The sequence below is a fragment of the Lepidochelys olivacea genome (assembly GCF_965140295.1).
Source record: "Lepidochelys olivacea isolate rLepOli2 genome assembly, chromosome: 10".
Lineage (NCBI taxonomy): Eukaryota > Metazoa > Chordata > Testudines > Cheloniidae > Lepidochelys > Lepidochelys olivacea.
This window is the reverse complement of record NC_140420.1, coordinates 2079525-2105158: the sequence shown is the minus strand read 5'-3', so window position 1 is coordinate 2105158 and position 25634 is coordinate 2079525. Positions and strand designations below refer to the sequence as shown.

Below are 25634 nucleotides of genomic sequence, written 5' to 3'. Positions count from 1 at the left end.
GGACTGCCCCTGTCGGCCGGAGCCCGCGGGTCCCAGCCCAGGCCGGCCAGCAGCGGGCCCGAGGAGCGGGGGGCTGTACTTCACGGACTGCCCCTGTTGGCCGGAGCCCGCGGGTCCCAGCCCAGGCCGGCCAGCAGCGGGCCCGAGGACTGAGGTCAAGCCCTGCCGTGGGGGGCTGTACTTCACGGACTGCCCCTGTCGGCCGGAGCCCGCGGGTCCCAGCCCAGGCCGGCCAGCAGCGGGCCCGAGGAGCGGGGGGCTGTACTTCACGGACTGCCCCTGTCGGCCGGAGCCCGCGGGCGACGGAGGCTCCTCCAGTGTGTACGCGGCGGCCGCTGGCGGGTCGCTAGCAGGGGCTGTGCGGGGCTGGACGTGCGGGGCGCCCGCATTGCCGCGGGCAGGTGCCAGTCTCCGCCCCGCAGCAGGGCCTGGCACCTCCGGCCGGCCGCGTCCTTGCCCCCGCAGCGTGCCCCGCCCCAGCGGCGGCTGCAGGTGGGGCGCGGACCCCGCGGCTCTGGGCGGGGCAGGGGGCCGGGCCCGTCGGGCGCCGCCTCCCTGCGCGGCGGCTGCGTCGGGGGCCGGGGCCGGGCGAGTCTCCATGGCTGGGGCGGCGCTGGGGGCGCTGGAGCTCTGGCTCCGTGAGTAGCGGGCCGGGCCCCGCGGGGAGGGGTCGGACAGACGGCCTGGGGGCCCCGCGGGGAGGGGGGGGCGGGTCGGACAGACGGCCTGGGGGCCCCGCGGGGAGGGGGGGGCGGGTCGGACAGACGGCCTGGGGGCCCCGCGGGGAGGGGGGGGCGGGTCGGACAGACGGCCTGGGGGCCCCGCGGGCAGGGGCGGGTCGGACAGACGGCCTGGGGGCCCCGCGGGGAGGGGGGGGGTCGGACAGACGGCCTGGGGGCCCCGCGGGGAGGGGGGGGGCGGGTCGGACAGACGGCCTGGGGGCCCCGTGGGGAGGGGGGGGTCGGACAGACGGCCTGGGGGCCCCGGGGTCGGGGCGGGTCGGACAGACGGCCTGGGTGCCCCGCTGGGGGGGGTCGGACAGACAGACTGGGTGCCCCCGGGGAGTGGGCGGGGTGGGTCAGACAGACGGACTGGGTGCCCTGGGGAGTGGGCAGGTCGGACAGACGGACAATGGATGTCCCAGGGTTGCAGGTTCCCTACGGAATTGGTTGCTTGCCTGGTTTTCCAGTGCCCCCTAAGTCCCTTGCTGCAGGCCCGGAGCAGGAGACAGGGAGGCCTGGGTAAAACGGGCTTGGCAAAGGGGTTCACAGTCGCTGCCCTGCAGGGGGTAGAGCTCCAAGTATGTCTCACCGAGAAGGGGCTGGGCAGAGCCGCCTCCTGAGGAGCAGGCCCTGAGGGTCCCTCCTGGGCAAACCCCTCTGGCTTCACTGGAGTTATGGTGGGATAAAGTTAGCCTAGTTCGCACCGCCTTTGCTCAACCCCCTAGCAGGAGACAAAAAGCAGCATTCTCTCTTTTGTGTCTGTCTGGGAGAGCGGGCACAGTCTCGGACTTGTCTACATTACCGCTTACGTCGATGTAACTTACGTCGCGCAGGGGTGGGAAAAAGACACCCCCTGAGCGACACAAGTTACAGAGACCTAGGTGCCGCCCACATTGGCACTATGTTGCTGGGAGACACGCTCCGCTGACATAGCTTCCACCTCTGTCATCTCACACCAGTGCAGCTGCCCCGAGCAGCAGGCCGTGTAGCCTAGCTCTCAGCTAGGCGCTGAGTGCAGTGCTCCCTGGAAGGGTCACCATTTCCAAACAAGTAACTGCTCAGGCAAAGACCATCTGAGCAGGCTGCCCAGAGCAGAATGAGGAAGTAGCACCTCATCTTGGTGACAGGGGAACAGCTCAGTAATGGGAAAGGAGTTCTTAGACTTTCCACCCTAGGGCCAGGAATTAAATACTAGGACAGGGGAGAGAAGGGGGAGAAATAGTGAGCTAATGATGTATCAATTTTGGGCTTTTTGAATAGCTTAGAATGAGGTGGAAGCTGCTGCACAGCCCACGACACAGCGGACCGTCAAACAGCAGCTACCTGAATATTTGATTTTAAAATTCCATTTAGTTGTTTGTGGGGCTAGTTTTCAAAGCTGTCTAAGTTTTCCTGTAACACCTATCACAGACCTTGGAGGTGCAAGGCCAGCATTTTAAACTACTGCTAGAGCGAGACCTATGGGTATAAGTTTTGTTCAAGCAATTCCTGATCAAAGTGTAGTCACAGTGGTGTTATCCAAAGGCTGTGGCATTCGGCATATATTGCCTGTCTCACTAAGTGTCAGGTTGTAAAATGCAGCCTTGTGCTAAGGCATTTAGCGACAATGGCCATTCTGCAAATACCTGGCTCCCTGGGACTGGGGCTGTAATGAAGGGGCAACATGTGTTTGCTTGATCATCTTAAGCCGTTTCGTTTTCACATACATCCCCCGGAAACCTGAGGCAACCCCACAGTTATTGTAAATCTGAGTCACCCATGAGCCCTGCAAAGTGTAGCTGTGAACAGTCTGCACTGGAAACAATTGTGAGGAGACGTAACAAATGAAAAGGCCTCACACCTGGTTGTTTATGTAGGCTGAGCTGTATGCCTGTTTTGGCCCCAGGGGGCGGTCAGACCGGAGTGCGGGGAAAGGGCTCGCCGGAGGGGGCTGCCTGGTTAGGGTGACCAGATGTCCTGATTTTATAGGGACAGTCCCAATTTTTGGGTCTTTTTCTTATATAGGTTCCTATTAGCCCTACCCCCGTCCCGATTTTTCACACTTGCTGACTGGTCACCATATGCCTGGTGGAGGGATGCAAGAGGCTTTCAGCAGCCTGCTGTCCACTAGAATCAGGCTCATAGAATACCTGTGTTTTGCTGCAGGCCGAGGAGTCTGGTGCCCTAGCCCTAAACCTAACCCTGAGGTCACTGCTTCACGCCCGGATCCAGGCGAAATCAAAACAGTTTGATTAGTGGAAATCAGGCTTTTCTGGCTTTCAGATTTTCACCAGAATTTATAGGGTTCTGACCATTGATACTTTGAGTATTCTCTGAAATGTTTTAATACATCAGATGTGGTTTTCAAAAGTTGCTGCATTACAGACAGAGAAGGGCCATTGAGTTGAGTGTACAGTCCGGCTTTTCTGGGCCAAATGCAAAGGATGGCATCATGATTAGCCAGGGAATGTTCCTCAGCGTAGGGATCTATCCTCTGTCTTTGGTTTACATCTGTTGCACTGAAGGGGAGAGATAGCTCAGTGGTTTGAGCATTGGCCTGCTAAACCCAGGGTTGTGAAGTCAATCCTTGAGGGGGCCATTTAGGGATCTGGGGAAAAAATTGGGGATTGGCCCTGCTTTGAGCAGGGGGTGGGACTAGAGGACCTGATCTTCTATGATTTTGGAACTTTAATTAAAGCAAACTTCATCTCCCAGAAATGTGGTACTGCTGGAATCCAGCTGCTGTCACATTCCCCTAAACGATGGGGGCCAAATTAATCACTGGTTTAAGTAGGTGCGACCTGGTTGACATCTCTGGGTGGCACCCACTCACGCCAGAAGGAAATCAGGCAGTGAGAGAAAGGAGAACAGTCTGGATGAGCTTGGAAGGTGCCTAGACTGCCCTGAGGGCACATAGCTGAATGTAATGTAACTGTCCATAGATGGGCCCTAGGTAGGGGGCAGAAGCCTGTCCAACACCTCTGGGAGTTTAATAGCCCCCACCTCTTTCTGCAAAGGGTAATATCACGACTTTAACATCTGCCTCATAGTTAATGATTGTCTGAGACTTGTATGTGTTAGTCCCAGTGATGCTGTGAGTCCAGCCCTGTATTAACCAGCAGTTCTGCCTGTTTGATAACAGTCCTGGAGCAGCTGGTCCAGTGGGAGTGAGTATGGAGCCTGGAGGAATTGCAGTGGGGAAGAATGTATTTTGAACTGTCTCATCAGTCAGTCACTTGTATTCATCTCACACTGAGATGATCTTTTGTTCTGTTCCCTGTAAGATAAAGCCACGGACCCAAGCATCTCTGAAGAAAACTGGGAATGTATCCAGCGGTTCTGTGACCAGGTGAATGCAGACCCGGAAGGGTAAGCTGGACAGAAAGGCTCTTTGTATTCTCTCTGCACTGTGCATCTGGCTCTGAGCTTTTCTGATCTCAGAGGTGAAAGGATAATCTGTAAATTGCAGTTTTGTAAAACCTTAGGAGGAATGGCAGGGAGTGGCTAATTTCAGTGACTCCTGGAGATGCCTGTGCAAGAAGTGGGTAGATAAAGAGTTGCCAGATTATTGCGACATTGTGGTAACATGGCAGATCTAGAGGAAAGGACTTTTCGTTTAGCACGAGCCTGCACCTTCTCCCCCTCACGGTCTCAGAGGTGGTCAGATCCCATCCCTGTGCCATGAGTGGGATGCTGAATTCTTCTGGGCTGTGTTTCAGAGAAGACCTGAGCGTCCGTAGCTATTGGTGTGGCTTTAGCTGCTGTTCTCTGGGAGGTGAGGTCTCTACCCGGGCTTTCCCCACCCCTGCAGCTCATGGGATTGTCTCCAATACGCAGCAAAGCGTATGCACTGGTAAAGTGAAAGCAGGGCCGCCCTTTCCTATAAAAAGGATGCAGCTGCGTAGGGCACCAGGAAATTGGGGGCACCAAATTTCCTGGTGCCCTGCGCAGCTGCGTGCTGCTCCAGCCCCTGCTCTGGCTCTTCACCAGGGCCCCTGCTCTGCCCCGCCCCTACTCCCCTGAGCTCTGCAGTGGGGCTGGGCCCACAGCCCTCCCGCTCTCCCCCCGACCCGCCGGCGGAGGCTGTGTAGGGCCCCAGAATAGCCAGGGACGGCCCTGAGTAAAAGGGCTGATAAAGGTCCCTGAGCTAGCATTTCTGTCGAGCAGATGCTCACAATTTCTGTCTGTAGAACTTGCACTTGTTGTCTAATGAACATTCCTGCTGTGGGAGACTTTGAGCCAAAGGGCCAGCCGTGATGAACAGCAAAGTGGAGCACTTCTGCTAAATGCTGAGTGACCCAGTTGGTGTGATGCTTCTGCAATGAATACACCGCTCCCTCTCTCCCTCCCCCCCTTTTCCATTGCAGGGGACAGCTGCTAGAGCAGCAGTAATCAGCACTTGCGGGACACTTCTGGCTTCCTGGCCTGCATTAATCTCTTCCTTACTTCTTGGGTGTATAATCCCAGCATTGTGCCAAGGGGAGGGTTGCTGTGATGCAGTCATAGAATCCTAGGATATCAGGGTTGGAAGGGACCTCAGGAGGTCACCTAGTCCAACCCCCGATTTGTGTGTCTGTGAACATGGTAACTGCCCTTTTCTTTGCATGAAAAGTCGCCGTGTTTGCTTTTCCTGAGACTTCCTGCCTGGTCTGACTTGCTGCTTCTTCTCCCTAGCCCGTCCATTGCACCCAGACTGCTAGCGCATAAGATACAGTCGCCTCAGGAGATGGAAGCTCTTCATGCCTTAACAGTGAGTGCTTTCATCAGCACACAGACATGGGCTGGGATAAGCTGGAAATGTATCTCTTGTGGTAGATTTTTGTGTCTACCGCTTTTTAAAAAAATTAGTGTTTCTCGCTTTTAACCCTTCACTGCGTTCAAATTTGTAACGCTGTTCCTGTCACTCATCTTGGTCACCGGGATTCCTTGTGCATTCACAGCCGTAAGGTTCCCGTCACCCATCCCAGTGATTCCCTATGCCTCGATAATCCCCTTCATATCTAATGACAGGTTTCAGAGTAACAGCCTTGTTAGTCTGTATTTGCAAAAAGAAAAGGAGTACTTGTGGCACCTTAGAGACTAACCAATTTATTTGAGCATAAGCTTTCGTGAGCTACAGCTCATGAAAACTTATGCTCAAATAAATTGGTTAGTCTCTAAGGTGCCACAAGTACTCCTTTTCTTTTTTCATATCTAATATAATTTCCCAAATTACTATCTGATCTGTCCCAGCTCCTCCCACCCCTCGTTCCTGACTTACAGCACCCCTTGCTATTCCAGTCCTAGGCCCCTCTTGAGCGGAGATTTCTGGTTCTGCCAGAATGTCTTTTGCTTTTCCTCATGTGAACAAATGTTTGACAGGGACTAGACTGAGGCTCTGCCCTCCTTTCCTACCGGTGGCCAAGCACAGATTTGGAGCCTTGCTCCTGGAAGTTAGAAGCCATCACACATCAGCTCCCTTTGCCACTCAGTCCCTGAAGCTTACAGCCTGAATGTTGTGTGTGGTGATTATGACAGGGAATGTCTTAGCCATTGTCAATGTCTGTATTTATACCTATGAAGCTCTGCCAGTTCACTCTTGCTCATTTGTTTTAAACGGGTGAAAATGAATGATGGATGTGGGTAAAAATGACACGTGTTGCCTAATTAGCAGTTTCACCTAGGGTACTATCCGTTATCTGTGTCCATGCCGCTAACAGGTTCTTAGATCTTTGTCTTGATGGAAGAGGTTTTAAAATTGCCTGGAAAGTTTGTTTTATGTCTCATGCTTTCCCACCTCGTCCCAGGTGCTGGAGACATGTGTGAATAACTGTGGAGAAAGGTTTCACAATGAAGTGGCAAAATTCAGATTTCTGAATGAACTGATTAAAGTGCTGTCCCCGAAGGTAAGTGCCCAGCCACCCCGATCTAGCAGGCAGATGAGAAAATGCAAACTTCATACCAATTCCACATAGGAACTGAGTGTGACTGTTTTGCTGTGGTTCCCTGGGACAATGAATGGCGGGGACAGGCTATGAATTTCCCAGCAACAAGGATAATAATTGAAACGTCTCTTTAGAATTCAAAGGGGGAAGGGAGATGGGTACAGAGTAGGGGTGAAAGCATTGAACAACTTGGCAGACTTCACCAGAAGGCCAGTGTGAGGAAGGTGTTTGGTGTGCTAGGGCCCAGGTCCTGTGTTGGTAAATACAGAAGGTTTTATTCCTAGTTGCCTCTTTCTGGGGGACCTTTCCTCCTTTTTACTGCTCTGAACTCCACCACAATGTGGCAGTGACCCTCGAAGAGCCAATCTGCTCTTGTCATTCACCAGCTTGCGCTTCGCTGGGTTGGACCCTTTGCCCCGCACAGTAAGAGGGAGGAGTGGCTCATGGGCCACATTTTGGCCTTGTATCATAGGCCCTTCCCCCACCTTCCTGCTCTCGCTTCAAATTCCAGCCTTTGGAACTGTTCTTCTTAGGCTTTTGTCGTCAGTGCCTACACACAGCACAAGCCCATGAGAGCCCCACAGGTACCTCTCCCTGGGAACATCCCAAAAGCCCAGATAGGGAACTGTGAACTCTCAGGAGGCACCTGGGGAAGAATGTGGCGCTGGAGACTCTGCCCTGACTTGCTTCAAGTGAGAGATTGGGGGGACCTAATTTGAGTTCTGCAGTATGCTATCTCTGCTGCTCATCTCTCTTTTTGGGGTGTGCGCTACACCCTGCTCCCACTCAGCTTCCTGGGGTTCGTCTCCTTGGAAAAGTAACCGATAGGAATAGGAATTTTAGCTTGAAATGCTAAACAAGCTCAATATGCAGAGAGAATAACCTCTCCAGTGCACTGACACCTGGTGCAATAGTGGGAAATAGAGAGCAATTTACATCACTTACTGTGCATGATTGCCACATTTCTCTCCGTCCTTTGGATCAACTAGTAAAACTGGGACCTTTTTCTCAGCCTGATGATTTATTTAATAATTACAGGGACACAGCCAGGTTAAATATCATGGGCTTGGTTTGCTCTGCATCACCCCAACTCTGTGGCAGAGGATGACCTCCATTGGTTTCATGGGAATGTTTAAATCTAATGAAGCTGTTTTCATTGTAGTTAAAAACCAAATAGGTTAAAGCAAATGCTTTTGTTGAGTTTGGATTTAGGAAAGCCTGGCTTTAGTGGTGCTATCCCAGTTCACAGCTGGGGTAAAGTCATGAAGAATCAAGCCTCGTATTTTAAACACCAGGTGTCTGTCTCTGGGTTCATAGTAATGTCCAAGATTATTAAAACTAAAAGAATTTTAAAACTCACATTTACCTTTCACCATTCATCCTGGTTGGTTTTGCATTTTATTCAGCAAGATGTTCAGATACTATGGTGATCGGGACCTACAAGTGTGTAGAAAGATAAAACTTGAGCACTGAAAACATACTATGTAGTTTCACTTTTCTATATGGTCAGTTTTCAGTTTGTTTCGCTCTGGTTCTGGCTAGGTTGTAATGGAGAAGGGGGATGTTTAAATCCAAGCAGGAAACTATTTTCAGTGTAATTAAAAACAAATTAGAAAGAATACTTTATATTGATCCTGGATTTAGTAAAACCTGACCAAAGCAGCACTGAATGGGCCATTATTTTTGTAGTGACAGATTATTTATATGAAATTCTACACATTTAATAATGTAGCACTTACAATTCCACATAAATTATAGTGCTATATATGTATCTTCTGTAAGGTGTACAGTTGACAGCACTCTGAATAATGCATTGAGAACCCATTTTCACCCCAGTCTTTCAGCATGAACGTTCTGGGCAGAATCCCTGACTCCTAACTGACAGTAACTTGCTGGTTGTAATCACTTTTTTTTTCCCCAGTATCTTGGAACCTGGTCTGCAGAAAAGGTCAAATCGAGAGTCATAGAAATAATGTTCAGTTGGACCGTTTGGTTTCCTCAGGAAGTTAAAATCCGGGACGCTTATCAGATGCTGAAGAAACAAGGTTTAGTTCTGTTATTTCAGTTTCCTTTTGTCACATCAAAGTCATGTGGATTCAAACCACAAATAGCTGAGTAGTTGTTTTAAAGTTCATTCCATGTGATTTGACTTTTCCAAAAATGATTATTTGTACAAGATGAAGGTTTAAAGGTCAGATTTACAGAGGGATGTAGGCACCTAAAGATGCCAATAAACGACAAGTGGGATCAATAAAAGCACCTCAGGAGGTTAAATCCTATTAGATGCCTACCTGCAAACTTATAATAATAATAATTAATAAATCTGTAGCTCTTACATAGTGACTTTTCATCAGTTGATCTTAAAGCACATCAAAGCCTTTTAATGTATTTATCTTCACAACACCCCTGGGAGGCAGTGCAGGGCTGTTATGCCCATTGTACAGATGGGAAACTGAGGCACAGAGAGGCTCAATGACTTGCCCAAGGGCACACAGGAAGTCTGTGGCAGAGCAGGAAATCAAAGTGAAGTTCTCATCTCCCAAATATTAGCCTAGTATCATATCCATGCCCATCCTTCCTCCGTGTCTGAATACCATCCTAAATAAATAGCTTCCTAAAGACCATTGTGCCTACACAGGTCTGTAAATCTGGCCCTGACTCCTGCTACAAGAAGCTTCTGCTTTAGTTGTAAATATTTGGCTACTGGTTGGCCCTGTGCTCTGGCAACAAACATCTTTTGTATGCTTGACAGGAACATTAAAATGCTTTCCTGTTGTGAAGTCATTTGTGTGATTTTGTCATGTGCTAGATACCCTTGCTCTCTTTCAGTGAACGGCACACTACAACGCTGTCAGAGGAAAGCATGTATATTAATGAGATGAGGAGGGTGTGGAAATGCCCAGGGATTGGATGGCTGGAATAGGAGAACCCACCACTGTTAGCTATTTGGTAGGGGTAGAGAGAAGTAGGTTAGTATAGAACGTGCTGCAAGACTAGGTGGGGGTAAAAAAAGTGCTACCTTATTGGATGGATGGGAAGCATAGGACAGACAAGGTGTCTGTCCACAGAGCTTCAGTGGGGAGATCAGAGGAACTGCACCCAGCCCTGAGAATAAGAATAACCCAGACCTGCCAGTGGCAACCAAAGCCTCTTTCAGATGGGGACGTGTGCAGCCAGGAGCTTGGGTTTGTCTGTCCCAGTGCAGGGCTAGCACTGATGGATATGGCAGCTGCCCAGACGGGCTGGTTATACCAAGCTGGCATGGACCACTTTGTCGAATCCTGACTTGTTCGGAGGCCAGGGCTAGTGTTTGATGGGGAAGGTTTAGATTTGTTAGGAAGCCAGCCCCCTGGGCAGGGCCTGGAGGTACCAGACTGGGTGCCCCGCAGAGGTCAGGTGGGCAGTAAATCAGACAGTTGGCTGGACAGCACAGATCTTCACAAAACCAGTCAGCAGCCTTGTGTGTGACTGGCTGCAGTCTCTCCTGCACGCAGCAGTGGTAAGAGGAGGCCCTGAAACGTAAGCGCTTGTATCAGAGGCCCGGTGTGAGGCCTAAGGCCTGAACTAAAGGAATGGTCAAGATTTTGCTAACGTAAAGCAAAGTTAAGCTGTGAGCCAGAGGCAGGCCCTGCTCACAGGAGCTGGCAAGAAGAAGGCTGATGTTGCAAAAATACACCTTCCTAACAGGTACTAAGCACTGGTAATATAAACACATGCCAGGATGGTACCAGAACATTCCGGTACTAGCACGTTCCACATAGATAACAAGGAACAGGCTGACCCATCCTAAAGACAGGGCAGGAGGGTAATATGATGGGTAGAGTTGTTTTGTTCAAACCAACATGTACAAGGTGAGAGGCGGCACCCTAATACGTAGAGGGGTTGTACCTCTGTACGTCAGGAGTGATGTGTAACTTGTTTGTACCTGTGTATAGAAGTGTACCTCTGAGGGGTTGTCTTTGTGTGGCCTGTGGGCAGTGGAGAATCCTGCCACTTACTGACCTGGTCCATTGTCAGGGGCACATATTCGTAGTATGTCCTGTAGAGTCTGCAGGAAACTATTACTGTGCTTCATTTGACAATAAACCTGGCCAGGTGCCTTCGTACCTTATCGGAGCCTGTGGTCATTGGGCGTTCTCTCGGGGTCTGCTGTGTCAGCGATCTGCAGAGCCAGGGCAGTACACAGAGGAAACATATGCACGCAGCCGACTGTTATCAACATTGAACAGAGCAGACCACCACTCTGGTGACATCTGAAGACGACAGCCTGTCACGCATGCAGAGGCAGTGTGTCTAGGAAGGAGCGAAGGAGAATTTCACAGAAGCTCTGAGGCTGCCTCTGCTGTGTGTTCATGTTAGTGAGCTGCCTGTGTTTTATGGCTCTGGGCACTGGCAGATGACCCTGCAGGGCTAAGCAGCCTCAGAAAGGATTTCTGACCTGCCTAACTATGAACTAATGGAGAACAGAGTCCTTTCTGGGAGATGGTGCCACAGATTCCCCTCTAGGGAAACTGCCAGGCTTTTATTCCTCATCTTCCTGTCCTGAAAACCTCCCCCACCCTTTTGCTTGATCTCAGACAGCCAGTTGAGTCGTGTATTTCTCATCTTAGCATGTACCTGCTTTTGGGGTACATGCTAAGCCCACTGGTTCCTTCTTCCCCTCATTCCTTAAAATTGTGTTGGGGGTACTCAATTGCCAGCAGACGTGGTAGAGGTCAGCAGGGTTCGGTACCCGGCTGAGCATTGTGCAAAGCTGCATGGGGGCTGGTAGAATCTCTCTCTCTCTGTTACTCATTTCAGGAGTCATAAAACAAGACCCCAAACTCCTAGAAGACAAAATTTTACCACCTCCTTCTCCGAGACCTAAGAATTCTATTTTTGATGTTGATGAAGAGAAATCCAAGGTAAATCTCATGTTTTCAAATCTGTGTCCTCCTCTGATTAGGTTGTATTGTCAGGAGAGTGTGTGTGGTCGTATTTTGGGCCTTTATGGTTCCAGGGAGAAGATCTCCTTAGAATAATGCTAATACTTATCACATTCCATGCTGCACAAAGGCTAGCTAATAAGTAACCCTATCGCCTCCTAGTCAGACAGGTGAGTATCATTATCTCTGTTTGGAGATGGGGAAACAGAGGCACCGAGGATTATGTAACTTGCCCTATGCCACAGAGAGAGTCTGTTTCAGAACCAGGATTCATTTTTCTAACATCTGGCTTGTATTTGTCACCTATTTTCCTTCCGCACTGTTGACTACAGTTTCCTTCTGTCCTCTTGCTGACACATGCAGGCAGCATTACAAGCTCAGTGAGGCTGGCAGCCTGTGTGGCAGCAGTGTGACCCTGATCAGATTGTGAGACGTGAGTCCACATGTCCATAGAGCTATAGCCCAGCTATGGCAGTAGGGCCCTGGACACATCTGCATTTATTGGGTGAGTGGCTGCATTATGGTGCCTGGGGCTGTTGCTCATGCTGTCTGTCTTCTAATGGTCTCCACTCAACAGCTCTTAGCAAGACTTCTAAAGAGCAACCACCCTGAGGACCTGCAGGCAGCCAACAGGCTGATCAAGAGCATGATTAAAGAGGTAGGCATCATGAGAAGCTCACAGCTCTGAGTGTCAAAGAAGCTGCTGCTGGCAGTTGGCGGGAGAGGCGGGAGGGGAGTGGGGCAGGGGAGGCAGTTTCACAGTTTGGTTTCAACAGTGATCCTCTGAAGCACGGAATGCATAATGTCTGCCACTGCTCAGAGCGAGGCAGAGCTTGGCTGGACTTGCCGTTGGCAGCTCACGGGTTTGCAACTTGTTTAGCTGTAACGGAGATGAGAGTTTGGAGACTCTGCAGCACAAGCTGGTGCAGCTGGGGTGAAATTCGCCCCGTGCAGGGGACCAGCGCAAGGCCCATGCGTTCTGGGGAGTCTGGCTCAGTCCTTGGCACTTCAGGAAGGCGCGAGCCTTGTGCTGCACTCCGATGGGGTGAATTTCACCCCAGCTTCTAGCACTGAGGTGCATTGTGTGTCCTTTCTAGCATTGTTTTCTGTTTTATGGAATACAAGTAGAAATTACTGGCCAGGCAGTGCGATATTGCAGAAGTCCAAGCTATCAGCATAATGTGTGATGAGGTTATTGGCTAAATCAGGGATTTCATCCCCTTCGCCCTTTGTTTTATTTTGTCTCAAAGGAACAAGAAAAATCTGCCAAGGTGTCCAAAAGACTGAATGCAATTGATGAGGTTCACAACAGCGTTAAGCTTCTGGGTGAAATGCTGACCAGCTACAAGAGGCAGGAGTTACCCAAATCTGACCTACAGATTCTGCAGGTGAATGACACCTCCTGCCTTGAGACTCATTGATTTGGTATCACTGATGGCGTCTAGCAGTGACGGGATGTGAAAACTGGGGGCAGAGCTGCCTATTAATCTGTATATGTGAGTGTTGTGACTGGTGGGGGGGATCCCCCCCGCTCAGGGGGTGGATCTCCCCTCCCCCCCAACCTGGCAGCAGCTGCGGGGCCCCAGGCCACCCCCCTTCAGCAGCAGCAGCGACCCCTGGAAAACACCCCTCCCTCCCCCCCAGAGCAGCAGCATCCATGGGAGCGCCTGCCCCACCCCAGCACCTAAGATTTAGTGAGGGATATTTTTAGTAAATGTCTCAGACAGGTCACAGGCCGTGGCTTTTTGGTTATTGCCCGTGACCTGTCCATGACTTTTACTAAAAATACCTGTGACTAAATCCAGGTTTCAGAGTAACAGCCATGTTAGCCTGTATTCGCAAAAAGAAAAGGAGGACTTGTGGCACCTTAGAGACTAACCAATTTATTTGAGCATAAGCTTTCGTGAGCTACAGCTTACTTCATCGGATGCATATTCCGATGAAGTGAGCTGTAGCTCACGAAAGCTTATGCTCAAATAAATTGGTTAGTCTCTAAGGTGCCACAAGTACTCATTTTCTTTTTGTGACTAAATCATGGCCTTACTTATTGCACATTTGAAAGGGGAAGTAACGCGCTGAACTGTCTTCTCTGGCTTTGACAAAGCCAGCGTCTGGAACTGAGCAGAAAGCGTGGCTGCATTTTACCAGGGCTGCCTGTATAGCTAACTTCCTTTCCTCTCTGGGTTTTATGGCCCCAGAGGCTGGGCCGGGGTTCTGAGGACCTGTGATCTAACAAGCAAATAGCCTGACTCTCTTGTTCTCTTCTCCAGAGCCTGTTTGAACGCTGTGAGAAGCTCAGGCCGCTGCTCTTCCGCCTTGCCAGCGAGACTACTGAAGATGACGAGGCTTTGGGTATCTAACAAAATATGCTGTTGCTGCTCTTTCCTCACCTCTCTCACTCCCCGTCCTACTGTCTGAACTCCTGGGTTTTAGTGCAAGCAGGGACTGTGGGACTCTCCTGATGTTACTGGAGTGGCCCACCCGTTCCTAACCAGCAGCATCCCTGCTGTTACGCTTCAGAGCCCACCAGCTTTGGAAATGTACCTCCTTCCTCACCTGCCGCACCAGCCCCTGCTGTTCAGCCCCCTGAGCCTGGGAGCAAACATATCAAAGGCTGCGATTTGGGTGAAGTGTAAACTAATCCCCCCAGCAACTAGATCAAGAGCCCCAAACTCCCTGGGCTTTTGAGGACAGGATCTAACCAAGAGCCATCTCTATCCTGAGGGGTTCCATTTAATGTCTCTCATCTTCGTTTTGGGTCGTGGGGATGGCACTGCTGGAGTCGGGAGGAGAGTAGGCCCTTTGCTCCGTCCATCAGGACTCTACCTTCCCACCTAAGGATATCTGACTCCCTGCCCCCATGTCTCAGACAGGCGCTGTATCCCTGTGTCCCACGCACCCAGCACTTCAGTCAGGCTCAGATCTAAGCAAACCAGATAGTAACAAAGAAAGTGGCAGTTTAAGGGAACATGCAACAAAATACAGTGTCTAGAGCCCACTAAATCCCCATTCAGATACATAAGTCAAAGCCATTTTCTTATTGTCCACTTTGCTGTCCCAGTCCCTAGGCCTGAGATAACACTACTTTGCATCTCTCTAGCACTTCCCTCTGAGGTAACAGACTGAATGTCACTTCATGCTCTTCCTGGGAGATAGGCTGCTATTGGTATCCCTGTTTTACAAGTGACAGGCCTAAACATAAGAACGTCCACACTGGGTCAGACCAAAGGTCCATCCAGACCAGTATCCTGTGTTCTGACAGTGGCCAATGCCAGGTGCCCCAGAGGGAATGAACAGAACAGTAATCAGCAAGTGATGTATCCCCTGTCACCCATTCCCAGCTTCTGGCAAACAGAGGCCAGGGACACCACCCCTGCCCATCCTGGCTAATAGCCATTGATGGACCTATCCTTCATGAACTTAGCTCATTCTTTTTTGAACCCTGTTATAGTCTTGGCCTTCACAACTTCCTCTGGCAAGGAGTTTCACAGATTGACTGTGCGTTGTCCCTTTTGTTTGTTTTAAACAGTGGCAAAGCTGAGAGTCCCAGCTCCAGGCTGCAGCCTCTAGGCAGGGCTCACGAGGCATGTGTGTGACATCACAGCATCTCAGCTGTGTGTGTGACATCACAGCATCTCAGCTAGATACACATGGGTCAGTCTGAGAAGGAAGCTGGTATTCAATGGACCTATCCTCAACCCCTGCAACAAAAGCCGAGTGGCCAGCTGGGCTTGGACCGGCGTGTGGCGGGTTCCCAGACACAGACTGGCTCTGTCGTGACCAGCACGGAGTGTGGCCCTCCATTGCCCTCCTGTTGGAGTATAATTAATTTGTTTGTCTTCCTCTTTCTCCAGCAGAGATTCTCCAGGCCAATGACAAACTCACCCAGGCGCTAGACTTGTACAGGCAGGTTGGAGTGGGCTGTGACCAGGGCAGGAGGAGTTCGGTGACCATCTCCACGGATGCCTCAGGTAGAAAGGGTCCCCCACAGCCGCAAAGGAACCTGCTTCCTTGCTGGTTTACGGTGTCTGAATGGGGCTTGGAAGGAAGGCGGGGTGGGGCCTGGAGACCAAACGTGGGGAAGGCCCTGAAATGCCCAGAACAGCACACGGGATTCCCACTGCCAGGCCTTTCAGTGAGTTCGCTGGGGGCCAGGGAGGGTACTGGAGTGTGGCTGTATTAGGCCTCCCCCTTGCCTCAGGCTAAGCAGTTATGTGGGAAGGTGGCTACTCGAGCTCTTTGTGTATTTACAAGGAGACCTGCAAAGGAAAACAAAAATGGGTTTGTGCCGCCTCCTGCTTCTTTCTGCTGTATCCAAGTGGCCTGAAGCGTTATGTGTGTTACAGTAGAAATTCCAGGCTGGCAGACTCCGTGGTGGCTGGAGACATAGTCAGATGGTGACATCACCATTGCCCAGAGAGTGAAGACTGTGCCCTTGAGAGGGGAAAGGGTCGCTAGTTAGACTCGAACAGAGTTTGGTTTGCTAATATCTCTTTAACGTCAAAGACTAACCCAGGAGAAAGGAAGTGTTTGTTAAAGAGCTATCCTTCTATTAAGGTGAGAGTACACAAGTAACCTGCTCTGCGTCCTCCAGCAAAACCAGGGGGAACTCGACTTGATATTCCCGATATTTCTAAGGTATAAAACAATCAGGAAACCCTTTTAGGTTTCTTTCTACGCCAGAAAGAAGCAGAAAAGGGCCCAATCCCAATTCTTACAAAATCTTTTGCAGGACGCTGCCCTTAAACAGCTATGCCCGACCTGGGAAACGACCCCTGACACTGTAGAGAAGTGGCACCATGTGGCCCCCCATTCTCTCTGACTTGTTATGGTGCTGCACAGGTCACTTATGTCCGTTCTCGACCATGAGGCGGGCTGCACGTAGCTGGAGCAGTGTTAAGACAGCTGGTTAACGGCACTCAGGAGTGTCACTGGCTCATGCCTGGCTCTTGTGAAGAGTTTGAAATAGGTTTGCTCCATCGACCCTGGTCAGCCCAGTCCCTTGTGAAAGCATGCTAACCTGAGCCATGTTTTAACCATGTTCAAATCCTGCTTTCAGATACGATTCAAAGCCCAGTATTGATGGAGCCTAAGAGCTGAAAGAGGCCTTGTGCTCCTAGGAAAATGCTGGTCCAGTTAAGATTTTCTAGGGTTTTTCCAGCCGTAGGATTTTCAATAAATGTGTTTAAAAAAATGTTCAGGAAAGCCCTCCCCTCTCACTGTGGATCAGCTCACAGGGGTTCTCAAACGGGGGGTTGTGATCCCTCAGGGGGTCACAAGGTGGTTACATGGGGGTCGTGAGTGGTCAGCTCCATGGGACTGACAGCCCCAAGCCCCCATTAACTTAAATTAACCCCCTTGTTTTTGATTTATAAGGGGGGAATCGCACTCAGAGGCTTGCTGTGTGAAAGGGGTCACTAAACCAAAAAGTCCGAACACCACTGAGCTAGCGGCTGGGTCAGAGCGGCCGGGGCGTAGCACACGAGATGGCAGCTCTTTAACGCTTTCTCTCACTCCCAAAGCACCTCGGTCCCCGCTGGGCAGTACGAAGAGTTACACACTGATCGACTTCTCCAAGCTGGGTTCCACGTTCGAGTCTCTCTCGGAGCAGAGCGTGAACGCGACAGCTGCCGCTCAGCACAGCAGCACCTCCGCCTGCCTGCTCGACGAGGAACTAATGTCATTAGGTCTGTCCTTGGGGCGCAGGGATGGGGCTGTCCTTGATCCTTAGGGATGACTGTGTATATTGCAGGTTCGGTAGCTTTCTTTTTAACCAGAGCCCTCTGAGCCAGGGCAAATGCTGGGAGTTTTCAGGGAGTCCAATCACAGTCCAGCTCTGCTATTAGACCTCATAGGTACTTGGCAAATGGGAGTGCCCAACCTGCTCTGATTGGTCTGTACTTTGGTTCCCTACCGCAGGTCTCAATGATTCCCCTGTTGGACAGAGGCCGTCACCTGATTTCAGCTCAGTACAGGTGAGTGGTCCCCTGGTAGCGTAGTCCTCCATATACCATTTACAGTTTTCTGCTGACCTAGCCTGCCCCAACGTGCATTAGCTGCAGGTTCCATTGCTCCCCCACATGCACATTTTTGGGGGGCTTAGAATTACAAATACTAATGGCTGCCCCCCATTCCCCCAGTGGCTCTAGACTGTTCTCAATGGTAGCAGATGACAGAACGAGGAGTAATGGTCTCAAGTTGCAGTGGGGGAGGTTTAGATTGGATATTAGGAAAAACTTTTTCACTAAGAGGGTGGTGAAACACTGGAATGCGTTACCTAGGGAGGTGGTAGAATCTCCTTCCTTAGAGGTTTTTAAGGTCAGGCTTGACAAAGCCCTGGCTGGGATGATTTAACTGGGAATTGGTCCTGCTTCGAGCAGGGGGTTGGACTAGATGACCTTCTGGGGTCCCTTCCAACCCTGATATTCTATGATTCTATGATTCAATGAGAGGTTGGCAATAATGTGTTGATCAATATTTGTGGAAGTCCATCCACTGGGAGAGTTGATTGGTGCGTGCACCACTGACCCCTATTGGAAAGAATCAGATCTGCAAGTGCTCTGATCTTCCTGCAAGGGTTGGAGAGATTAGAAGATGCTCTGAGCCCTAATACTGTAGGCAGCTATGGGAGATTCTCCTTCAGCTTAGGTAGTAAAGGCCTCTGTTTCTGTAGCAGAAGGCTGTGCAATGTGGTCCCTGTGCCTTGTAACACAGGAGGTCAGGGGACACTCCTGGGGTTTGTAGGTATCTGCGGATGCAGAGCCACCAGGATGCAGGCTGGGGAGGCAGGAGCACTCATTTTTGTCCCAGCCCTAGTCTGAGAGTGGCAGTGTTGTTGGGGTGGGACTTGCCACTAGGTTGTCTATAATCGTCCCATTTCAGCCTGTGTTTAAAAACAGGTTGTTTCAGCAGGATGTGTGTGGCTTCTGCGGGTGTTCTGTAGCTGCTTGGTGAATCAGAACCTCTTTATTTGGCAGAGTGCTGGGCACAATGGATATAATCAAACCGGAAATGCCGATACCCATCAAACCATGGTGCTGGGGGATAGATGGCAGGGTGGCTCACCAGAGAGGAGTGCGCTTCAGGATTTGGCAGGGCAGCTGTCTCCACCTCCTGTGACCAGGCCATTTCCAATGTAAGCAGACTGTACAGCACACTGGTTTGGAAAAGGGGAGTCCTCTGCTCTGGCACTGAAGTACGGAAAACCCCTTATCATCTGTTAAACTGCAACCTGCCAGTAAAGGGCAAGCTGCTCGATGGCTCACTGTAACTTCTTATAGTTGGTTACAACAGTCATTTCTAGCTTTGCTGAATGGCAAGCCAGGGTCTTCAGATACAGCCAGCACTACGTTTTCAAGGAGTTCTTAACTTGAAGGACAATCCCAAGAGTTGGTAGCAAGCAATTAAAAAGAGACGGGGGACGGTTCAACTTAGAAAAGAGACAACTCGGGGGAGATGATTAAAGTCTGTAAAATCATGAGGGGTGTGGAGAGCATGAATCGGGAAGTGTCATTTACTCCTTCACACAACACAGGAACCAGGGGTTACCCAATGAAATCAATGGGCAGCCAGTTTAGAACAAACAAAAGGAAGTGCTTCTTCACACAGCTCACCGTCAACCCATGGCGAGTAGCCAAGATGGTCAGGGATGTAACTTTGTGCTCTGGGCGTCCCTAAACCTCCAGCTGCCAGAAGCTGGGACTGGATGACTGGGGATGGATCACTCAAAATTGCCCTGTTCTGTTCATTCCCTTTGAAGCATTGGGCACTGTCTGCTGTTGGAAGACAGAATACTGGACTAGATGGACCAGTGGTGGTTCGGTCGGTCCCCCACACACATGCACACACGCACACAATTTATAAATTGGGTCTTTTTATAACACTGTAACTCAAATAACACTTGGAGCAGTTTTCTTCAAATTTTGCCAACATGTTCTCCAAGGCCTTTGGAGAAAATGTCACAATTGTTGGGCTAAATTAATCTTCCATCGATTTTAAGCCCCAAAGGGCCCATTGTAATGATCTAGCCTGACCCCTGGCCAAGGGATTTCACACAGTGATTCCTGCCTCAACTCCTTACTTTGTGGCTGAGCGGGAGCGTACTTTAATCTTGCTCCAGCATTACAGGGAGACTGAGAGCAGGGTTTGTATTAGAGCCTGGCTGCAGCTGTCATGGAGAGCAACTGCCAGCACCTTGTAACAAAATCTACTCACTGCAACAGAGACAAAAGTTCAGCCTAAAGAACACAGAAGCAGCAGCATCTTCAGTGTAACATAGAGCCTGCCTCCAAACTTGATAACTCCCTTAAGTCTTCGGACAGTAGGTTCTTTGTACCCTAAAGGGGGTGGATGATTCTGAGGGCAGGGCAGATGCTGGAGAGGACGGGATGAGATCCCATATGTGATCTCTTCAGTTAATGTCAGTTATCTGAATGTTTTTCCTTCCAGGAACTTACCACCAGTGCAGCTGTCCCCGGCAGGCCTTCCGAGCAGCTTAGCTGCAGACGCTTTGTTCTCTGACCCAGCCTATGAGTTGAAACCTGCTGCTCCTTCGCAGCCAACTGCCCACGATGCTGCTTTGGCAAACCTTTTTGTCCCACTCACTTCAATTACACCGAGTAAGTGCACTGATCTCTGTGTCCCAGCTCTGCTCAGTGCAGCTTCTTTATGGCATTGAAGGCTGGGATTTTTCATGGGGCGGGGAAGCTGGACAGATTTTAGGGTAACTCTGCCTAGTACTTACTATGTTTGAACTCCGGGAGCCCAGCCATGGAGATGTACTTAGCCCTCCCTACCCATGGCCAGGTTGCCTCCCACTCTCATGATACATATATGTGAACTGTACAGTGGGCTTCGAAACCTACAGGTAGTATCATCCCCCGCATAGCTCTGAGCAGCTCTGCCGGGCCTGGGCACAGCTATGCCAGAGTCTGCCTTAACTGGTCATCGGCAGGTTATCTCTCTTCCCTAAACAGAACTGTGCTCCTTTCCCTCTGCCTTTTCCCTGTGTTACTGGGCCCAGCAAAGCAAGGTACGGCTGAAGCATGTCAATGTTGTGTTAAAGTCCCAGCCTGTTACTGCTCCTTGAGCTATAAAGATAGACTCAAAGACTTCATTACCTCCTTGTCTGCCTTCCCTCTTTTACGTGAGGGACTTCAGCAAACTTCGGAGGGCCTGGACAGAGCTGTCCCAGCTGGATGGTAAAATTGGAGCTGCTGCTCTCCCAGCCCTAACTTTAGGCAGGCTCAGGTTCCCTGTGCTCTGTCACAAAGGAGCAGGACAGGTGCACACAGACACCTTTGGGCTTTGCACTGACCTCTGATGTTACTGAGGAAGACGACAGTTTGTGAGAGCGTTTCCCTTTCTTTGTTCCTCATTCTGTCTCTCTCCTGTTCTCTCTCAGAAGGAAGGGGCGGTTCCTGTTCCCAGGTGGCCTTTGCATCCTCTCCTGACTCTGTTTTGTCTCTGACAGGCCATATCCCTCCAGTTACAGTGTATGATCAAGATGGTTTCAAGGTCATGATCCATTTCTCCAGAGACCTAGCCCCTGGGCGACCAGATGTACTGGTGATGGTGCTCTCCATGCTGAGCACATCCACTCAGCCAATTAAGGACATTGTGTTCCAGGCTGCGGTCCCAAAGGTGAGAACGTGGGAGTGGGACCTGGGAAAATTATCCTGAATGAAAGCACTGCTGTTTCTGGCTTAGGGGTTTCCTCGAATACTTGAAATAACAAAGTAACCAAGCTGCTCGTTTCTAGTAATGTATTCACTGGCTGCTTAATATACAGCCCTGCCCCCTGCTTTGCAGGAGACCTGGCCTGAGGGCTAGCCTGGGTGCATTACTTAACTGGAGGATAATAACTTCACGAGGAAGCCACATGTCCTGTCTTTGTACCTGTGCTCAATTAAAAGCCTTTCATTAAAATCCTACTGAAGGGGCATGCATTTGCTTAGAGCCTCTGCATGCCCCCCTCACTGGACTAGGCTTTGGGGAAAGCCCAGGCATGTTATACACCTGTGTGAACAGAGCAGTGTAACCGAGAATCCAGGGGTTTGACACACTGGGTCTGTGCTCAGTTACACCCGGTTTATGCATGTACCAAACCCCAACTACCTTTGTCCCCTGGAGCTCTCTGCATCATGGTGCCCTCCCAGTATCACCGGGATGTCCCTGTCCTTGAACTCCTGTAGCTTTTTGCTCACACGTACAGCCAGCCCCTTGCACTGACCACGCCCTCCAGAGACCATGAGCAAGCCTCTGTCCTGAGCCTGTGTGCCAGCATCAGGCACCCAGGCACAGAACCAGGACTCCCCTGCCCCCTGGGTTTTATGGCGATAGTAGCAGCTTTCCTTCCTCCGGACACAGAAGGTGGTTTGCATTGTAAGGATCCATTGCATGCTCCTCTCAGCACTTACTCTTCGCTCGTGGTGCACTAGTCTTGTGGATGACAAGGCGTGGCTGGCATATATATACCCAGGACTGGCTCTGGGGCTCTGAGTGCTCCCAGCCCATCTCCAGTGGTGATTAGAACATGTGTCTTGTGATCTCTCTCTCATGGCAGGTTATGAGAGTAAAGTTGCAGCCGGCGACTGGTTCTGAGCTTCCTGCCTTCAGCCCTTTGCTCCCTCCAGCTGTGATATCCCAGGTTCTGCTGCTCGCCAACCCACACAAAGTACGTGGCAGTGACCCTGCTAAGCGCTCGCCTTTGACGTGTGTATGGGGAGCTGATGCTAGGAGAGGCAGGGCCATCTGGGTTCTGCCAGCAAGGCAGCAGCATTGGGGAGCTCTCCTGGCAGGGCAGAGCTCTGAATCCTGTGGGAAATCCGCGATAGCTGAAGCTGCAGTAAGAGTGGAGCTTTCGGTCGGGCGGGGGGGGCGGGTAAGCCAGAGGAGAGAGACTCCAGCTGATGGGCTTGGTGATCTTGAGGTGTGCGTGGCCCTTGCGGGCTGCAGCTTTAACCCCTTCACTGCCTTACCCCGCCGCAGCCTGTATGCAGTGGTGGGACCTGGAGGGCTCTCTGGTGCTGACATGCCATGGGAACACTGATGGCTATTCCTGCTGGAACATGAGGCACCCTAGATGTGTTCTTCAAGCTGGCCAGGCCCTGGAGGGTGACTCTGCGGTTAATGGTTATGGGGTAGACTGTGGGTTCCTCAGAGAGGGAATGTGGCCAGGCACAGCTGTCTGGGAACTCCCTTGGGTGGCCTGTGGGACAGCTCCCCCGCTTCCCAACCCCCATAGCGTTACAACTGCTGTGTCCATTGCTTCAGGGTGTTGCCCTCCCCTTGCAGGACCCATCAGCCCCTCGGCATTAGCAGAGGTGGGGTGGAGGGGAGCAGGCCACGTAACCTGCCTGTGTAACGTTCCTCTCGCCCCTGTCCAGGACCCCATCCGATTACGGTACAAGCTCATGTTCACGCAGGGCAAGCGGCCCTTCAGCGAAGTGGGGGAGGTGACTGGCTTCCCGGAGGCCGAGCTGTGGGGCCAGAGCTGAACTGCTGCTTTGATGGAACGTGGACATTGCCGCATCGCCTTAGCACCGCTCTGTGGGGAGTCGCCTGTGAAGGGCAGCGAGAGCCTCTGCCCTGTGTGTGTGGCTGGGGGAGGCGCCCAGCACCCAGAAAGCCAGGGTGGGCTCCAGGCTGGCTGCTCTCCCCGGGGCCCAGTCTTCCACTCCTGCTCGGGTTTTCCTTGTGGGCACCTGGTAGGAGGGAGTGCAAACCAGCTGCTCCTGCTCTTTGCCTTACTTCACCGTTCATCCCTCCAGTGGCTGGATGCTCCTTTCCTACCAGCATTTCTGCTTTCTCCTGCTTGTTGAGCCATTTCACCCTCTGACCTCTTTGAAAACAATTCCCTAATTCAGGCCCGGTTTGCTCCCAGGGCGGAGCAGCTCTTGATGCTGGTGTCCGCAGTATCTGGGGATCAATGCTCTGACCTCGCAGTGATGGGCGTGGTGTGAACCACTGGGTATAGAACGGAACGACTGTGGCTTGAAAGGGGGTGGATCCATAAGCCAAACCTCTTGGGTGTTACCACAGCCTCTGCACTGCAAGGCGCTGTGTCCTCGCTCCTTCCCTGGGACCCTTAGTGTCTTCTCAGCCTCACCGTGATTCCTGAGGCAGCCTCCATGCTGGGGAGCATCCTGTGGGGAGCTCTCATGGGCAGGGCCCACTGCAGCATGTGGGTTTGTGTCTATGCAAAGCTTACGTTTCCTTCCTGGTCACTCAAAACTTAAGGGGGGAAATGTATAAAGAATTTCACTGCTGCACAAGTGGAAATGTGGATCAAGTCCTAAGGCACCTGAGCTGCTCCACGGGGAGAGCGTGTCTGGAGAAATCACTTTGTACATCCATGTCTAGACAAACCTCTGCTTAGGCCAGCTCTCCCCTTGTTCCCCCTGTGCTGGGAAGCAGAGGAGAAAGGACCCCCTGCGCTGTTATTAGTGGAATGTGCCCAGCCAGCCAGCAAACCCAGCGTCCTGAGCGTCAGGTTTTATATGATGCTGGACTTGTGCATTTTTAAATCAAAGTATTTTTGACTCCTGGTTGTCATTGTTGCTACTGGTGCCTGAAATGCCAGAGCGTTATTCATCCCCAGCTCGGTGGAGTCTGGCCACGTAGGGCGCTCGCTTTCTGAGCTTTTTTTTCCTGTACAGAGCACTGGGTTCCCAGGCACAACCCGAATAAACAGCGTTTGCTTTGACTGGGGCTGCTTGCTGGTGGTTCCTGGGTGTGCATGCAAGGTCCCTCTGCTGCTCAGGAGAATGGCTGAGGGAGGGGGATGAGGGGCACTTGGGCTTTAGCCTCCGCATTTTATTCAAACCTGTTCAATGGCACTTCACAGCCAGAAGTGAAGGCAAGGCTCCTGCTGCAAGGATCGTCTGCCGTAGCTAGGAACGGGCGGAGGAGAGAGAGCTGGAAGCAGACAGCAGATGTCTGGTTCATGACAGGATCTGTGTCTGCACGGTGGTTGTCAGGTAGGGAGCTTGTTAGCCATCCCCAGGGGCTGGAAGAGGGACAGACTCTCCCCTGCTCTGTGTGGCATATCCCTCCTGTCCTCTGTCTTGCCATCTCCCTCATGGCCCTGTGCCTCTTTCACACCCTTGCTCTTCACCAAAGTAGCCTGGGATCTGTCTCAGGTCTCACCCAGACCATCCCTGGGGTATCCAAGCTCCTCCCTCTGTGCCACTCCCCTGCCCCACCTTGCAAGGCCCTTCCTTTTCAGAGGTCAGTGTTAGCGAGCTGTAGCTCATGAAAGCTTATGCTTAAATAAATGTGTTAGTCTCTAAGGTGCCGCAAGTCCTCCTGTTCTTTTTGCGGATACAGACTAACACGGCTGCTCCTCTGAGACCAGTGTCAATATTGTCACTGAAGCGCCCATCAAACCTCCGTGGAAGGTGCGGTTGTCCCAGAGCACTGGGTCAGGCCCTGCCCAGCCAACCTCTGGCCTGGCCAACAGCTTCAGGCTTCAGCCACCACCTGTAGGGGTCTAGAAGAGGTTCCTCCCCCTGTTTTGGGTTGGTTGTGGGGTTTTGTCATCACCTTCCTCTGATGGCTCTAGCTGGAGATGGGAGGTTGGACAGGGCCAGGGCTCCGAGGTGGCTCTGAGCAAGCTCTCTCTCAGGTGCTGGGCTGCCTGGTTCTTGCTCCCATGCTCAGGGTCTAACTGATCACCATGTGTAGGGGCAGGAAGGAATTGGGGGTGACCTTGGGGGGTTTTGCTTTCCTGTGCAGCGTTGGGGTGTGGATCACTTGTCAGGATTATCTGGGTCTATCTCAATCACTTCCCTGCCATTTGCAGGGACCCGGTGCCCAGGGGTACCTGGGCCCCTCCTGCTCTCTGCTTGTGGCACATCATAGTCTCATTCCTTGTGGGCTGTCATAGTTTGGTGTGACTTTGGTTGTTGGGTTGCAGGTGGTGGGTGCTGCTGGTGGCCTGGGCTATGCAGGAGGTCTGACTGGATGATCTGGTTCCTTCTGGCCTGAAACGCTATGCTCCTCCCCTGACTTACTAGCATGTTTTTCCACCTGACTCTTCCTCTGTCCCCAAATTCTTTAAGGCACAAACACTTCACAACTCA

At 51.5% G+C, this 25634-nt stretch overlaps 1 protein-coding gene across 2 annotated transcripts; it reads left to right on the top strand.

The window, feature by feature from the left end:
* Positions 1-554: 554 nt before the first annotated feature.
* GGA2 (golgi associated, gamma adaptin ear containing, ARF binding protein 2) lies at positions 555-24256 on the top strand. Of its 2 annotated transcripts, none has more exons than XM_084641072.1 (17): positions 555-638; positions 3986-4070; positions 5376-5451; positions 6488-6586; positions 8547-8670; positions 11426-11529; positions 12128-12208; positions 12801-12938; positions 13821-13902; positions 15408-15521; positions 17073-17237; positions 17470-17525; positions 18528-18685; positions 19999-20168; positions 21023-21192; positions 22115-22225; positions 22938-24256. In XM_084641072.1, exons 1-17 carry the CDS (start codon positions 599-601, stop codon positions 23046-23048), a joined length of 1884 nt encoding a protein of 627 aa, XP_084497198.1. In that variant the 5' UTR covers positions 555-598; the 3' UTR covers positions 23049-24256. The 2 variants fall into 2 exon arrangements, with proteins under 2 accessions (XP_084497198.1, XP_084497197.1); XM_084641071.1 differs by having other exon boundaries at positions 15405-15521.
* Positions 24257-25634: the final 1378 nt, after the last annotated feature.

Bases quoted from the DNA above. Each gene is read 5' to 3' on its own strand.
- GGA2 (XM_084641071.1), top strand. From the start codon at position 599: ATGGCTGGGGCGGCGCTGGGGGCGCTGGAGCTCTGGCTCC. The intron at 17,526-18,527 runs GTGAGTGGTCCC...TTTATTTGGCAG, and splicing joins CTGATTTCAGCTCAGTACAG to AGTGCTGGGCACAATGGATA. The intron at 18,686-19,998 runs GTAAGCAGACTG...TTTTCCTTCCAG, and splicing joins GTGACCAGGCCATTTCCAAT to GAACTTACCACCAGTGCAGC.